This window comes from Lichenostomus cassidix, chromosome 11 (assembly GCF_008360975.1).
Source record: "Lichenostomus cassidix isolate B80296 chromosome 11, HeHo_3.0, whole genome shotgun sequence".
In the NCBI taxonomy this organism is placed as follows: Eukaryota; Metazoa; Chordata; class Aves; order Passeriformes; family Meliphagidae; genus Lichenostomus; species Lichenostomus cassidix.
The window spans coordinates 10,824,312-10,840,222 of record NC_139492.1 but is presented as its reverse complement, the minus strand read 5'-3'; the positions used below and the strand labels follow the sequence as shown (position 1 = coordinate 10,840,222).

Below are 15,911 nucleotides of genomic sequence, written 5' to 3'. Positions count from 1 at the left end.
TCTGCCCCTGCCCAAGCAATACCTGCACTCAGCACAAGGCTGGGCCCATCATCTGCTTCACACTGGGAGTACTTTGACTAAAACCTTGCCCATGAGAAATCTGAAGCATTTAAATTTCAGTTTCAGCCTTTCCAAAAAAAGTTAGAGAAACAACAGCAGCAGCAGAACTGATTTCACAGTATTTTGGTGGCAACACTCCAGGCCAGTAAATGCACTCTTCCCACACCCTTCCCCTGAAAGACATACACCACCACTTTTGCAGGCAATACAAACTCACCTTCAGATGAGTTCCTCCACTCCTGTCCTCTACCGCAAACTCAGATCAGGCACATGACAATTCCAAGGCATTTTCAATTCCTCATAACCTGCCAGGAGTCCAGAATACTGAGGCTAATAAGACATTAATGCCACACAGAACAGAATATTGGCCAAGGCAAGTGCCACAAAGCCCTCTTGTTTTCCTGTCATTGTGTGTGTGACACTACTGGGGAAGTCCGTCTATTTGCTTAGAGGCCATGAAATTGTTATCAAAGAGAACAGGGAAAGGTTGGTAATGACAAGTGAATTTAACAAGTCAGAAAAAGAACAAAACACAAGCCAACACAAACCCCATATCAGACCACTGCCCACCCTCCTGAAACACCACATCATGTTCACATCAGTCACTACAGGCTGTTCCAAGACAACTGGGTTGGCACTAATGCCACCAGTACAGGCAAGGGGAGCCAAAGGAAAAGCAGCCCAGCTCCAAGGGGTTAACACTACAGGTTTTGATAGGACAATCCTGGGAGGCAAGAAAAGGCATCACACCAGCATGAGGAAAACTCTTGTGAAAAGTAAGAGTCTGTCCCAAATTCACTTGTACTTCATAGAGGTTTTCCTGTGTGTGGAACACAAATCTCTTCCCCACAGAGCAGTTCCTGACACCCCATGAACATCCCAAACACATATGCACAGATGTATATGCACAGTGCTCCCACTCATCACTAAGTGTCCACAACACAGACTAACAGGGACAAAAGCTAGAGCATGGTTTCTTTTTATTTTAAGATGTCACTATTAACACACATCAGTCAAGCTATCCTAAGAAATCCCCTAGACACCTAGGGAATCTAAAACCCTCTAAAATTTTATTAGCTCAAGAGATCACCATTAAAAGCTTGATTTTAGTGTTTCTGTACTAGAAGTCTAACAAGCCTGACATTCTGCTTTCACCCTGTCAGACTAATGTGCGCTTTAGTGACAGTATCCATTTACAAATCAATAATACATCATACATCATCCCCAGCTTTACTTCTGGAAAGTGCTAAATGGAGTTGATGAACCGTCTATTTACAATTTCAAATCCTAACATATTTACAATAGAAATCAAAAGTATTTAAAACCATTAAATATAGTGTTTAACTCTACTATATTAGTTTACATGAACACAGCTTACTCTGGCATCGTATTTCCAATACTAGTATTTCTGCCAGTAATTTAAGATTTCTTTTAAAAAACCGCTATTCCTGGAGGGAAAAAATAAAAGCTTAAAAACCAACCCAAAACCTCCAGGCATTTCAGAGCCCTGAGGAATTACCCACCCTAGCCAGTCTTCAGGTAGAAGTACTGTAGTGTTCAAGAGAGACTTCCAAACTCCAGGCAAGCCTTTAAAACCTAATGCATATGTAAAACATTAAGAGTCAGTAATCCATTGAACAGGTTTACTGGAGTCACTGCTACCATTCAGGTTTTACTAATCCGTAGTCAAGAAGGAAACTGCTGCTTTGCTGTTTCTCCCTCCGTTACATTCCCTCCACCCCCAGAAAGTGTTTTGTGCACCAGTGTCCAGGACAGCTAAGTGGGCATCGTCTTCTCTTCTTTGCTGAAGGGCTGGACTGAGCCAGGCTTCACCCAGGACAGGCCAGAGACGTGCATGCTTTTGCAGTGCTGATCTTCTGGCTTCTTCTGGGGAGAACAAAGTTAAGGTTACAATTTTTAGATACCCAAACCCTCTTAACTCCCCCTCCATCCATTTTACCTTTAGCAAATACAAGCACAAAAGAGGCTTGCACCATTTCCTCAAAGAGGAATAGTAAGCTGGCTATTAGTTTAATTTCTAGGAATGTGTGTGGCATCTGCAGAGCTACCCCGACAACATAGGAGTTTTAAGGACTTAACTTGGTACAGCTGCCCTATCCCACCATAAAGACTTAAAGATACTCCTTTTGCTTGGAAGCCCAGACCCAGCAGCACTGCACTGCTCTACAACAGATTTCTTGGTTCTACAGAAAGCAGTGTCAATCCAAACCCTCCCCCAACACTGCAGCTGTAGCTCTGCCTGGCGATGCTGGGCATGCTGGGGAGGAGCACTGCACCTCACAGGTGGTTGGGAACCCAAATTAATGTGCCAGAGTAACAATTAATGCCTTTGTTAAAGCTGGGGGCTTCCTAATGCTTTCCAAGGATGCTCCTTCTCTTCCCTGGGCATTTGTCACAGTTAAATGCTGGAACAGTAGCTATTACCCAACAGTGCAACAAACATTTTAGACTATTGCAATTTAGAACCAAACTTCAAATTGAAGAAGAAAGATTCAACTTGGAGCATCTGCAGATTCGAAGTAGTTAAAGAGATCAATAAATTAGATATCTACTCTAGCTGGCCAAAGCAGCAGAAGAGCTTACAGGGCTTTTTTAGTAACAGGAAGTGTATGACAGCTACATCAAACCTGCGTCAAGCTCTAGAAAGTGATAATTGCACGAGCAAACTTGGTTGTACCATGGAAAGTCTTTTGCTTGACAAATAAATTAAAGCAGCAAGAAAAAAGAACCTGCACTTCTTCCTTTCCCCATGTTTTGTGCCAAAGGTGACACTGTGTGACAGACCTGCCATAACATGTTGGACAACAGCAAACAAGAGGGATCAGTTAAGCCTGAGCCTGGCAGTGGCAGCTGCCTCTCCCATGCTGCACACAAGGAACCACACCTTGGAAAAGCCAAGTGCTCAGCAGGGAACTGGGACATCACAGCCCTTCCTGGGCTACAGCTCCAGAATGGCCTAGCTGGCTCCCAAGGAATAGGAATCACAGGGGGAATAAACAACAAGGATCTGGGGCTGTAGGAAGAGTTGAGAACTTGTTTTTACAGGGAATGTTGTCAACTACACTGACACTTTGGGACAAATCTCCTAAGGCACAGAAGTCAGGCCATTCCTTTCAACAAACAATTGGAGCAACTAAGTACCATGGATGCAATAGTTACTAATGATGTTCATTTTCACCTAAAAAGAAACCAACAGACATCTCCAAAGAAAAAAGGACAAAGGAAAAGTCACCGTTTGCTATCAGCCTCTGAGACAACATTATACCCTTTGCATTTCAAGCACCTTGGCCTATTATTTCTCTTTGATATAAAGAATAAGAAAGAAGGAGGTGAAGAATGAAGGAGAAAGGGAGGGGTGAAAAAAGCGTCAAAAGCATCTCTTAAGTTTAAGAACTCGAAGAAGTCAGAATCTGATCAAAATATTTTCCTGTGTGTTCTAGGGCTCTAATGTGACTCTGGCAGTTGGGAGCACTGCCACTTTGTGCTCAGGCAGTGTATCGTACTAAGATCAATTTAAAAACTTCATTCATGCCAGACAACATAAAGAACATGAGGTAAAGCCTGCAGTACAGAAGACAAGTTTGGACTGACAAAAATGATAATTTTTCATTACACAAAACCCCAGCAATCTACAGCACAGCTTCAGCCCAAGTCAGTAACTAAAACATTCAGAGTGCATTTCCTTGCCAGTCCAGCCAAGACAGCAGCCACTGTTTCAGAGTCTCTTTGTACTGCAAGTGGATTGACTTGTCAGGCCACTCAGCACAGACTCAGAATTGCTGTGTGCCAGCTCTTGTCATGTGCAAAGCAGTAATTAAAAAACAAAACAAGCAAAACATCAACAGCCCCCATCCCAATGCACATCCCATTAGCCATCAGGTGAAAGCTCTATGAGTAAGCAAGAAGAATGCTCTTCTTGCTCTGTCAGTAAGAACACTTTGTGATGGAAGGAGCTCTCAGCACCTTTTGGTGAGTTGATGCTCTCTCATGAAAAATCAGCAGCATTACAGAAGTGAGCAAGGGACTGTGCTTGTGCTGCTTCAGAAACTTTGAAAGGAGAAGGAAGTTCTGAAGCTTTGATTCAGTAATGAAAGATCTCTCAACAGAAGAAAACAAGCTGGGGACTGTCAGGTAATGCAGAAGTGGTAACAGCCATGACAAGTGCAGGAAAAAGCAGTCAGTGAATCTCTTCTTCCCCTCTTCCATCCATAAACAAAACAACAAAAAAAAAAAAGAAAAATCTACTGTGTGCCAAGAGTTGTACTAACAAAGCTTTCTGGCTAAGTGACTAATTGCTTAATACGCTGAAGTTAGAACAGTGACATAACTGCTTCGTTAGGAGACCACAGCAGTTCCAGCATTCCTGCTGAGCCAAAAGAGGGGTGGAAAAAGGTCTCTCTAGTACACAGAGACAGAGAATCTTTCTTCCTCTATCAGGCAATAAACCCTTCCTAGAGTGAGAATGTGAACTTTGCACATACCTTCTGAGTCAACATCTTCTCTCTAGCTTCATCATGTATAGCTGGATTCCATGGAGAAAAACTATGGAAAAAGCATAGTTAACTCTTACTTGGCATTTTTGCAAACTACAACAGAGAGAGCAGAAAGCAGTGATTCCCCTTTGTTTAGTTTGTTGAATTTTAAGTAAATTATAAGTGAGCATTCAGTGTTAAAGCATACAGTTAAGAACTAAATTAATATTGTCATGGATCTTTTCAACATTAAATGTTTCGGTTTTCAATTCTGTTTGTAATCAGAACTGGAAATTCAGCACGTGTGACATGAAAAACTACTCATGTTCACCATATGCTCACTGCTCCACCCCCCATGCAGGTAAGCTTCAGATGGATTTTAAAACTCTAACCAAAGCTACAATCATGCAAACTGAGTTCAGGAAAGCTAGAAAGAAATATTAATTCTTGGGCATTTTTGCTTGAGGGAGCTGGGTGTTTCAGGGCTTTTTGCCTGTTCTGAGGTTTGTTTGGTTATTTTGAGATTTTTTTAAAGGTAAAACAGGTCAGTTAGCCTGACAGAGAAAGACTGCCATCAGCAACGACACCAAAACTTGCTTTCAAAACAGGGACAAGGTGAATTTGCTCACAATACTCACATGATTGCATAGGGGTCCTCTATTTTGGGCTGATCAAATAAATGACTACTGCATAGTTTGACACTGTCTACCACTTTACTTTTGAACAGCTGAACATCCTTCTCATACCTGCAAGACAGAAGTAAGCAGTGTTAAGTAATTGCAAGGAGCCACAAGTTTGCTCTAGAAGCACAGACAGACTTGGCAAAGCCTCAACTTGAGTTCCTAATGCAACCAAGTCTGGAGGCAGAGACCATGAGTCTGAGGACAGAATTTTACAAACCTTTTGCTTCTGCAAGTCTATGCCAAAACCTCATAAGAGGCCATGCCTATACATGGAAGATACTCACAGCACTGCAGCCTCGGGGTTCAGAGGACTTGTTGTATCAATCTTGTAGAAGACTCTGCGAGCATACATTAACACTTGCCAAATGTGATTATGATTTCGCCTAAAAAGAACAAAACAATGAAGAATGGAACAAACTTTTCAAACAACCCATCTGTTTGTCAGCACTAACCTCCATTTTGCAAATGCTCTTTTCACATCCAGTTCACCAGATAAAGGATCCACTAGCGGGTGGAAGACAGGCAGGTCAAAAACCAAGCGCTGCATTAGAAACAAGAAATTCATTATGACAACTTCAATCCTAATGCCATCACCACTGGGTGAAGGTCAGTCAAATGTTGCTTCCAAATACTAATTAACTGTTACTGTATTAAAAAAAAAGCAACTGCAAGTGATTCCCACCAGCTGTGAAACTGTAACCCAACACACCTGTGTAACATGCAGGGTCTTGTCCTCTCTCACATGCCATCACCAAATCAGGAAACTAATCCAGTTAACTGCACAGGCACTAGTGCCAACACAGGTAATAATATCAGATAAGATCAGATTAAAGGAGTTTTTCTGGTTTAGCTATTTGTGACTGAAAGCTTTTACATACTTGAGCTACAATCAATACTTTTTTACCCTACACACTTTTAAGCAAACTGAGCAGTGACACCATGGTACCTTCATCTCTGTACAGCTCATTTCCTCCAGTGTTCACACATTCTTCAAAAAAACTTAGTTTCAAGAGGAAGGTTCTAAAGCCCTCTTCTAGCAAAATAATGTTGGCTGGCTGAGAGATACTAAAGCCTAACCTTGAAAAGTTTGTTTCCTACTAGTGCTACACTAGTTCTAAGCTTTACATAAAACTTGACACCAAGTGGGCTGCTACCCAACACAGCAGTTGTGTACCCCTGCCCTCCTATCTTCCTCTAAAAGAAGTTTGGCCAAGAGGGTCAGCTGCTCTGCTCTGGAAAGTCAGACTGCCACAAAATACTTTTCTATTTTTATTTTTAAATTCATCTAATAACTTGGAAACTTTTCACTAAGGAGAAAAAGAGAAAGCAGAGATGGAAGATACATAGTATGGTATTATCTCAGTCTCCCTTTGCTTCACCAAGTTCTCCTCACGCTTCTAGTTCTTTGTTTCAATGTAATTTAGAAGAGACAATCAAGAAATCCTGCAGTCTATAGCAAGCACAGCACAGGTGTCTGGATTTTACATTCCATTATATCACTACTCAGAATTTTGATATGTCTAAGTGTTTCAATGTTAACTTCCTGCTGAGGAAGTAGCAAATCAAGAGCTGAGGTAAAGAACTGGTTGATTACTTAACACTCTAAAGTATCTGACCTCAGGAAGTTCATTCCACAGCAGTCTCAGTGATCAGAGTAGTGTAATTCCTCCACAGTGGCTTGCAAATGTGTAAAAGACATGGGAAATGAGCCCAGCCAAGTGAACAAAATGAGTTCAAGGAAAAGAGAAGCTAATTGGTGTATCAGCTTTAACAAAAAGCCATACTTATACCACCAGAAAATAGGAAAAAGACAAGACAACCACTTACCGGGCAGTCTCCATCCGGGTAATTATCAGGAATATAGACAGTGAACTTAAACACACCATCCTGGTAGAGCCCATGTCTTATGAATATTACACCAAACCACACTGCAAGTGAGAAAGCTTACTTGAGTGAAAGAATTTAAAAGTGTACATATGTAAGAAAATGTAAAAATTAAATTTAACTCACTTAATGCTGATCTGTACGAGGGCTGCACGTAGACACCTGGCAGCTTCTGCTTCACAACCAAGGTACTGCAATCAGAGTCAGCATTCAGAGAGCTCCACAGCTACACTGACACAGTAAACCCAGAATGCACCACCCACAGCTCAACAGGGCCTTCTTCCACAAACTCACTCCCCATTCCCAAGGCTGCTCACAGAAGGAGGTGGCAAATAGACTGAAACCACATTCTTTCGCTCCTGCTTTTCACACCACTCCACTTAGACTTACTACCAGAAAAACACTGTTTCTCTTGCTAAAACTAAGCAGAGAAGCAGAAATAAATTCTTCCCCCAGTAGATGCATTTAACGTATGTCAGTATGGAAATTTACTATTTTCTACTGAGTCCCCAGTTTCAAAGTAAGGAAGAAAAAAGAAATTCAATTAAGTAATTTTGAACGCAGATTCACAGTCAATTTTAGTTACTGCTGAAATGTGACCAAACTTCAACCTCAATTTTAAACAAGTAGTTTTTCAGTTTTATATGACTCTATGCTTCAGGTCAAGCTGAAATTACAGTGGCAATGGCAAAAACAAACCAAAACTCAGATTATGAACGTCACAGATTTTCCAGTTACCTGTCTTACGGGTCCATTAAACTGAACTCTACATGCTTGCACAAATAAACAACAATCTTAAAGCAAAATATTAACAATCTGCTTACAATTTCCCTAGTATTTGTTACTATTTCCCTAATAATGAATTTGCATTATAGTACCAATATATTTATTCAGAAGAAAAACATCTTTCTTGAATTAGAAAGGCTGGGTCAATTCCCTGAGAAAGAGACAAAAGTTTTGAGAGTTCTCTCACTTTCAATTTAACAGTTGAATACAAGAACTGAGACTCAGTGTTGCATAAGGACTCCAGGGATTTCATTCCGAAAGGCACTACATACTTGGGAATCCAGTATGTCTAATACAGAGGAAGTCCCTTCAGCTTTGCAGCACTAAACAGTTATATAACTAGAAAGTTTTGAGGACAGATTTTTATGCTCCCACAGCAGCCTACAAATCACTAGATTGGCTCAAATGCAACTCCACCCTCATAAGTTTCACGTTAAATATCACTGAAATGAATATAGTCTTTGCAACATCCACCTGATCAACTGTATCAGGCACTGTTCAAGTGTTTCATGTGACAACTGAAGGAAGCTCCCACTTCCTAACTCCATTAGATAGCACCATATATTCATGAGCATCTTCCCACTCGACATCTGCTTGCTTCTATTTTAATACCTGTTTCAAATATTTGGTATTTCTGACCAAAAAGCCATTAGGATAACTGGTCAGGATACCTAAACTCACAATGTGTTTACTTCAAGATTGAGAAAGATAATAATTCAGAGAATGACATCTAAAAACACCCCTTAAAATCTCATCTCACTTTCTCCTCCCTTTTTGCCTCAACAGATTGAGACTGCTGCACTGAAAAAGAACTTTGCAGATAATGTTTTACTACCTTCAAGGACTATGGCAGAGACACCATGCAAGAACTAGGACCCTGCAAGGGCTTTTTCCCCACTGAAGCATAAGCCCAGTGACCTAAGAAGAGATGAAAAAAGTGACAACCTACAATTCTGCAAGAAGTGAATACTCCAAATAAAAAGGCCCATAGGAAGCATGTGTTCCATTTGTGGACTGGGAGGATGTGGCAGGTGAAGCAGGTTTGGTTATTGGCACAGCATTCCTTGGGATAGAAGGCAACTGTTTCTTTGCAGAGGCTCGCAGGGGACTGGTTCGCAGCTCTCCACTCAAAGTTTTCTCTTCAGTGTCAGATCTCTGTCAAATTAAAGGAGAATCATGAGATCACAGGCCACATTTCAGAAACATTTAACATATGGACATATTTTAACACAGGTTTAAACCTAGCTATGCTGATTATAAGTTGTCTTGGGTTTCGGTGGTCTGTTGCTTGGGGGAGGGCATGGAAAGGTGTCCCTTTGCATTTTGTTTTTAAATAGACTTTTGTCAATTAAACCCAACCTACAAGTACAAAAGTATTCAATGCTGGATAGGAAACCTGCAGATTATGACAAATGCTTAAGGAGGCTTACATTTATTTAGAACCTGAAACCAGACAGTATACAACATCAGCTTACAAGTCAATCTATTTCTAGCACACAGTGCATCAAGATAAATCATTTTTACTGACAAGCATCCTTATACTGTAGACTTCAAAGACTCTTTAAAAGTAGTGTAGCAAAACTAAGATGAAAAAACAAAGTTTCATGTATTCGACTTTTTGCCTGTACTTACGACATCAACATTCCACTTGGAACTGATCCTATAGCTCACTCCTACAGTGAAAGAATCACCACTTGGCAGTGGTATCAAGTTTAAACAGTTTTACTACGGGAACCTTTTTATGCCTTTGCTGCCTTTTCTTAGAAGAAAATAAACAAAAAACAGCGCCAGCAGACACTGTACTACACACAGACCCCAAAATCATTCTATAGATTGCCAAGACAAATCTGCAGGCTACAGACTTGTGCTTAGACTACATGTGGTGACTAAAGGCAGGATTTAAGCTATAGTGTTTTGAAGTGCCCAAGACCTGGACTAGTAACAATACCTCATGATCAACAAAGTTACATAATTTGCCCTAGTACTGAACACCTAAGAAGTGATTAACCCTGGAACTCCCATGCTTTTATTACTGTTACAACCTCAAGTGCAATAGCACTATGGAGGCATAGTTTTGTCAAAGCTCACTGCATGGGCAATACCTGGCTGAGCTCTATATAAGACAATAAAATGTCCTAAGAAAAAAAGTTTCAACCACTTGAACAAATTTGTTTCACATTTCCTATTTAAAGATACTTCAGATAAGAAAAGTCAACAAATTCTGGAGTAGACTATCCACAGGCACATTCCAGTTACCACAGCTCAAAGCCAGTTTACACTTTTACTGAAGGTGATCAAAACCCTCGGGATAAATACACAGTAAAGCACTATTTGCAGATCACCTGATGTTTTTTTCCAGCATTGCTGCCACCCCTCCCAAGCATGACACACTTTCTGGCATCCATTCATTAAGTACCTTGCGCACAGAACCTGTAGACATGCTCCAGAAAGGGTTCATAACGTGTATTCCAAATGAAGGGCTGCAACCTTTAAGTGTCTTCAGAATGCCCCCAGGCCCTTCGGATTTATACCCTAAAAGTACACAGAAAGAACACGCATTTTAACAGATAAACAGATCTCAATATATAAACAGGATTCAGACCTAATTCTACAGTCAGCATTATATTTCTATAACTTCAGAAGAAAACTCCATATAGTTGACAATAGTTAAAAATGCCAAAGCTCCGTTATATGTTCCAGAAAAATAACTTATGTCTATTTTAGCATGTGAATCCCTACCTTCTTTCTGCTAGAAAGAGACTCTGCATTCTGCCTTCCAGGTTCATTTTGCCAATGAGAAGAAAATAAAGGACCATGTCTTGGCTCAGCACAGTTAAGGAAGATCCTCCACACATGCAAGTATTAAAGTTTTCCCTTCACCATTTCAGTTCAGCACCAGACAGAATTATGACCCTGCTAAGTACTGTCCCTCACAGACAGTGTTGACTTTGCACATTTCTGAAGTGTCCCAGTTTGAGAAATTCTGTCATTCCCAGTGATAGAGATGATCCTTTCATTGAGTTTGGATCATGTATGTGTCATTTCGTTTTCATCTGCATTGGAACATCACCAGGAACAGACAAAGCCATAGAACACAGAAGTTTCTCTGTAGCTTATTTAATGGTTTCATTATGAACACTAAGGCCTAGTGCTCTTTAGATCAGCAGCTCAATAACAAGGACTTCAGCAGTATTTGGAGTTTCAGTGTCATCTATTGTGTACATCCTTGCTTTCCTCTCTTCCTCTTTTTTTTTTAAAGTCTTGCTACTGCTTGTTCAAGAACTCCGATCTACAGCACCTCTTGTCTGACTTATTGCCTCCACTGTTTTTTCCTCTCCAGTTCTCCTACTTTCCTTCCTCATCTCACCCTTCCATTTTTGTCTCCACAACTAAGTTTTTGAGGCACTTTACTCAATTGCTTTAATAGAAAGTTGTACAACATCGATAAAGGAAACAAATGGGGTGTGAGAGAGACAGAGCCAGTAGCACAGGCTTCTACTGCGATCAACACTACATTTTTACTACAGTAAGGAAGGCAGCATCTGTTCACCATTGGTTTGATTAGTTTATAGAGAACATGGAAACATTATAACCAAAATCCTCATAAAATTAAAATAAATGCCAATCTTGTTAAAAAAAAAAGCAACCCACATAATTTATCTAAAGAAAGTCTAGAAATGTTAATTATTTAAAAGAAACGGCAATATCAAATTATAGCCTTTTAAGTTATGCAGCAACCAAGCATTCAGAAAAATGCAAGCACCTTTCAGAAAAGTGATGAAAAATAATTTCCCCACCAAAATCATCTCAAACATTCCAATATACAACAGATTCCTCCAGGTATTTATCCTCTTCAGCAGCCAGAGTCTCACATCATTCTGAGCCACCGAAGAGAGAAAGTCAGAGCACAGCTACTGCCCTGTGAAAGCAGGAAGAAGGTGTTTTTACTTTTCCCCATCTCTTGTCTGGAAAGCAGTCATGCCAGAGGGCTGTGCCACAGGCCTTTTTCATCAAAGCAGCCAGACTAAGTAAGACAGGAAGATGCTGGGCTAGGAAGGTACGAGACATTTCCTTGGGAAACTCCGGTGTAACCAGAGGGTGGAGGAACTGACGCACAAAGAGCACCTGAGTGCTCAGGCTCTGACAAGAGAGAAAAGTGCTGGAAGTTGAGGTACAGGTTGGAGGACAATTAGCTGGAATCTGGAATGATTATGGGATTGGGGCAGGAGTACTCTGTTTGTTTTGGACTGCTGGTTTTTTACGATTAGGTAATACAAGCTGCACTATCCCAGAACCAGAGAATGGAAAACAGGAGAGCAGGACAAAGAATGACATATGTAGGTAAACAACAGCCCAACCAATTCCCAGAGAAACAGGTGACTTTCCAGAAGCTTGGTAACTGATGTTAGATGCAGTTCAGTCTCCAGATCTACTTTTCAAAAAGCAGCTTTGCATCTCAGTGCACTTCCAGCTTTGCTGAAAGGTCTTTCATTAACAAGATGCCTACTTACAGGCTATTAAGAGCAAATAAAACATCATTTTAGATCTACTTAAGCTAAAGAATAACTTCCAAAGGTTCTCTTGTACAGACGTCTTTTATCTAGTTGCTTGTCAGTAATAAGCCATACAGGGCATTGTCCTAAATTTATTGTTAAATTGCCTCCAGTCTCATACACCTGTTAAAATACTGTTTACAGTGGAGAACTCAGAATTTCAGAGTACCAGCTTTTCAGAGGAGGGTCATTTAAGAAGACTTTCAAGGTGTTTTAAGAGTTTATTTTAATCACAGTCGCTCCTATGCAACATGGAAGTGGAGAATCATAGCTCAAAAGGAAACTTATCCATACCTGCTTATGCTCTCTAGGAGGTTCACCTCGCAATTTACTACCCACCACTAATCACAAAAGTTATTAAAAACAGTATTAAAAATAATAACCAAGTGACAGCAAATTTACATTAGATAGCCTGTCCTACTTCTTGCTATGTCTGCAGCAGACAAAGGAGAGCCAAGTCCTGATATCATTAAGTGGAATTTCTAGGCAGTTTAGACATTCACTCTTACACAGGGCTCAGTGTCTACCACGAGGCACCCACCATTACAGCATCTGACAGTGCTCTAACTAGTGAAACCATCAGCTTCCCAAAATAACCCAACACACTCTCCTCATTTTATGGAATGGGAATAAAAAAATTCAAAACCAACCCTCTTTCACACCATCAACATTCACAGTACCCCACCCAGAAGAGGTTTGATAGTGTGCCACATGGTAGTACATGGTACTGATTTCTCTAACTTTAAGAACAGCAAGTAACAGCAACCCTCCTAAGGAAGGTGTCCTCCTCCCACAGGCTTTTTACCTTCTCTAGTGCTTTCCATCTAGTAAACCAGCAATTAAAAAAAAGGCAGAACACAAACTTGTGAAGAAACATTACTTCTAATATTGCTTCTGGAAAAGGCCGTTTAACTTCTGCTCAACACCACATTGGGACCAAAAAGCCACCTGCTGCCAGGCATAACTTCACGTCCACATTCTCCAGGTAGGCAATACACACTGGCAGTGAGAGCAACTGTGAAGTCATTTGATACTTCATCAGCACACTAAAAAGCTTCAAAAAACCAAAGTTATCACTGGCAAAACTGTAACATTTAAGCACTTTGCTTTTGCACCTTTTCCTTCTCTACATTACATATTCTTATCAAAAAATCTCTCATTTTACCCACTGTTGCAGTATGTGTCATACTTTTCTCCTCTCATCAGCAGAGTTATTTGATCAAACACAACACTAAAGCAATGTGAAAAAGAAAAAAACCTTATCTGCCTGGAACAAAGATTTTCTGGACACGTCGACAAATCAAAGGGAACCCCTCCTACACCTGAGAACAAACTGAGCTACTTCAGCAGAGCACCACAGAACAGTGCATGTTGAACACACAATATTACGTGCCTGTCCAGCAACTGTAGCTGTCAGCTGACACTGGAACTTATTTCTCCTCAGCACAGCCACTCCTGACCTCCTTTGGACCCAAGGCCCTCGCTCGCCCACACCTTCATCTGCCGGACAACACGGCAGCCGCTGCTGGCGGTGAACAGGAACACTGACCAGTCAAGCCTGTTCGCCAACACTTCCTGCACAGGCGGGTTACACGTTCCATACCAACACCTGCTGCTACGAGCTCACTCCTCTAGGAATCTGCAATCTACGCCAGAGAAATCTGCTCTTAAATACAGCAGCTTCAGGGCCATGGGGCGATGGGCGGCCGACTCGCACAGCACAGAGCGCTCCAGCGGGACCTGTCAGCTGGGGGGTCACGGGAGGTTAACGAAGCCCGAGTGCTCCCCGCGGTGTTTCCCACCGTGGCCGTGCCTGGCACCGCAGCCCGACGCCGTTCGCAGGGCGGGGAGGGACAGACGGACGGAAGGTCGGAGGCCGCCGGGCCGGGACCCGCTGGCAGCCGCCCGGCGCTGCCCGAGCCCGCCGTGCCACTCGCACCCCGCGCGGGGCAGAGCTCTCCGGGCGGCCGCAGCCCCAACGGGCCCAACGGGCCGCGACCGCCCAGCCCGTCCCGGCGACAGGTGACGGCCCCGCGAGCGCGGACACCCCGCCGCCCCTCAGGGACAGAGCAGCTCCGCCGCCCTCCCGTGCCGCGCGGACGGCCCCCGCGCCCACCGCCTCCGTTCCACCCGGGAGGGACAGCCCGGGCAGGCCCAGGCGCGGGAGCCCTCTCGCTCACCCACCGAGGCTCCGCCGCTCCCCCGCGCGGCCCAGGCCCCGCCGCCGCCGCCGCTCCCGCTACCCCCGGCACAGCCCCATTTACCGCCCGCCCCTTGGGCCGCACATCCGGGCCGCCCCCCGCGGCCAATCGCCGCTCGGCGCTGCCGGTACCGCCCCGCAGGGCGGGCAGCGCGGCCGCAGCCGCCACTCACAGCTCGGGCCGGGCCGTGACGCCCCAGGGCCGCCCCGCTGCCGTCACCGCCAGCGCTGCGGGCCCCGCCCCGCACACGGGGACTGGTCTGCCCGCCTGTCCGTCTCGTGGCCGGCAGACCAATGGCATCGCGCGGGGCACCTGTCACTCGCTCGGCTGGCTGACAGCGCCGGGGGTGGAGCTTAGAGAAACGGGCAGCTCTCATTGGCCGACGGGGCACGGGGGGAGGCACACCATTGGCCGGCGGGCACGAGCGGCCTTCAGGGGCGGGGCCTGGGGCCCGTGCGCCACCGCCCTGTGCGAGCGGAGGCAGCGGGAGCGCGGGGCGGGCTGAGGGAGGAGCCGGAGGGAGGGCAGGAAAGGCGAGGTACTGGTGATGTTATCCGTGACAGCCGCGGAGACACGTTTCCGCTCCGGACAGCGAGGGGCAGCGGGACAGTGACCACCCTCCAGCTCTGTAAACACCGTGTGTGTGTGCTCGGAGGCATCCACCCCGCCCCTCCAAAATTTCGTAGCTAACGCTGCCTGTAAGAGCCAAGAACTTCAACCTCCTTCTAGAGGTGACGTAATCAGTTACGGACTTTAGTCACTCGTTCTTGCAAGCTTCTGAAAATGGACATTTTAAAAACTTTCCCCCCCACAGAATGACAGGATGGGTCAGGCTGGAAGGGACCACAGTGGCTCATCTGGTCCAACCTCGCTTCTCAGGCTGGGTCATCCCAGAGCACAGGCACAGGACTGTGTCCAGACAGCTCTGGAATATCCCCGGTGAGGGAGATTCCACACCCTCTGGATAATCTGTTCAGTCCTCAGTCACTGCACAGGAAAGAAGTTCTTCCTCATGTTAAGGTGGAACTTCCTGGGCATCAGTTCTGCCTGTTCCTCTTATCCCATTGCTGGGCACCACCGAGCAGAGCCTGGTCTGTGCTCTGACACTGTGGCTAGCACAGGTCTTTCCCATGAGAACTTTCTCCTGTGTTTTATAAACAAAGATAAAGTTTGGATGTTATCAAAACAGTGTCTCGAGATTTCGGCAGTTCAGGCCTGGCCAATCAGGCCCAGGGGGAGGTTTCTGACTTA

The 15,911-nt window shown here is 43.9% G+C and overlaps 1 protein-coding gene across 6 annotated transcripts; it reads right to left on the bottom strand.

Moving 5' to 3' along the window:
- Positions 1 to 1,023: 1,023 nt before the first annotated feature.
- On the bottom strand, positions 1,024 to 14,963 carry AKTIP (AKT interacting protein). Of its 6 annotated transcripts, none has more exons than XM_085071857.1 (10): positions 14,833 to 14,963; positions 10,323 to 10,438; positions 8,856 to 9,061; positions 7,247 to 7,311; positions 7,064 to 7,164; positions 5,689 to 5,777; positions 5,521 to 5,619; positions 5,192 to 5,299; positions 4,563 to 4,623; positions 1,024 to 1,947 (listed from the first exon to the last, which is right to left on the bottom strand). In XM_085071857.1, the coding sequence occupies exons 2-10, from the start codon at positions 10,362 to 10,364 to the stop codon at positions 1,837 to 1,839; spliced, it is 882 nt and encodes a 293-aa protein (XP_084927983.1). In that variant the 5' UTR covers positions 10,365 to 10,438; positions 14,833 to 14,963; the 3' UTR covers positions 1,024 to 1,836. The 6 variants fall into 6 exon arrangements, with proteins under 6 accessions (XP_084927983.1, XP_084927982.1, XP_084927986.1 ...); XM_085071856.1 differs by lacking the exon at positions 14,833 to 14,963 and adding an exon at positions 14,644 to 14,791; XM_085071860.1 differs by lacking the exon at positions 14,833 to 14,963 and adding an exon at positions 14,644 to 14,791 and having other exon boundaries at positions 1,024 to 1,944.
- Positions 14,964 to 15,911: the final 948 nt, after the last annotated feature.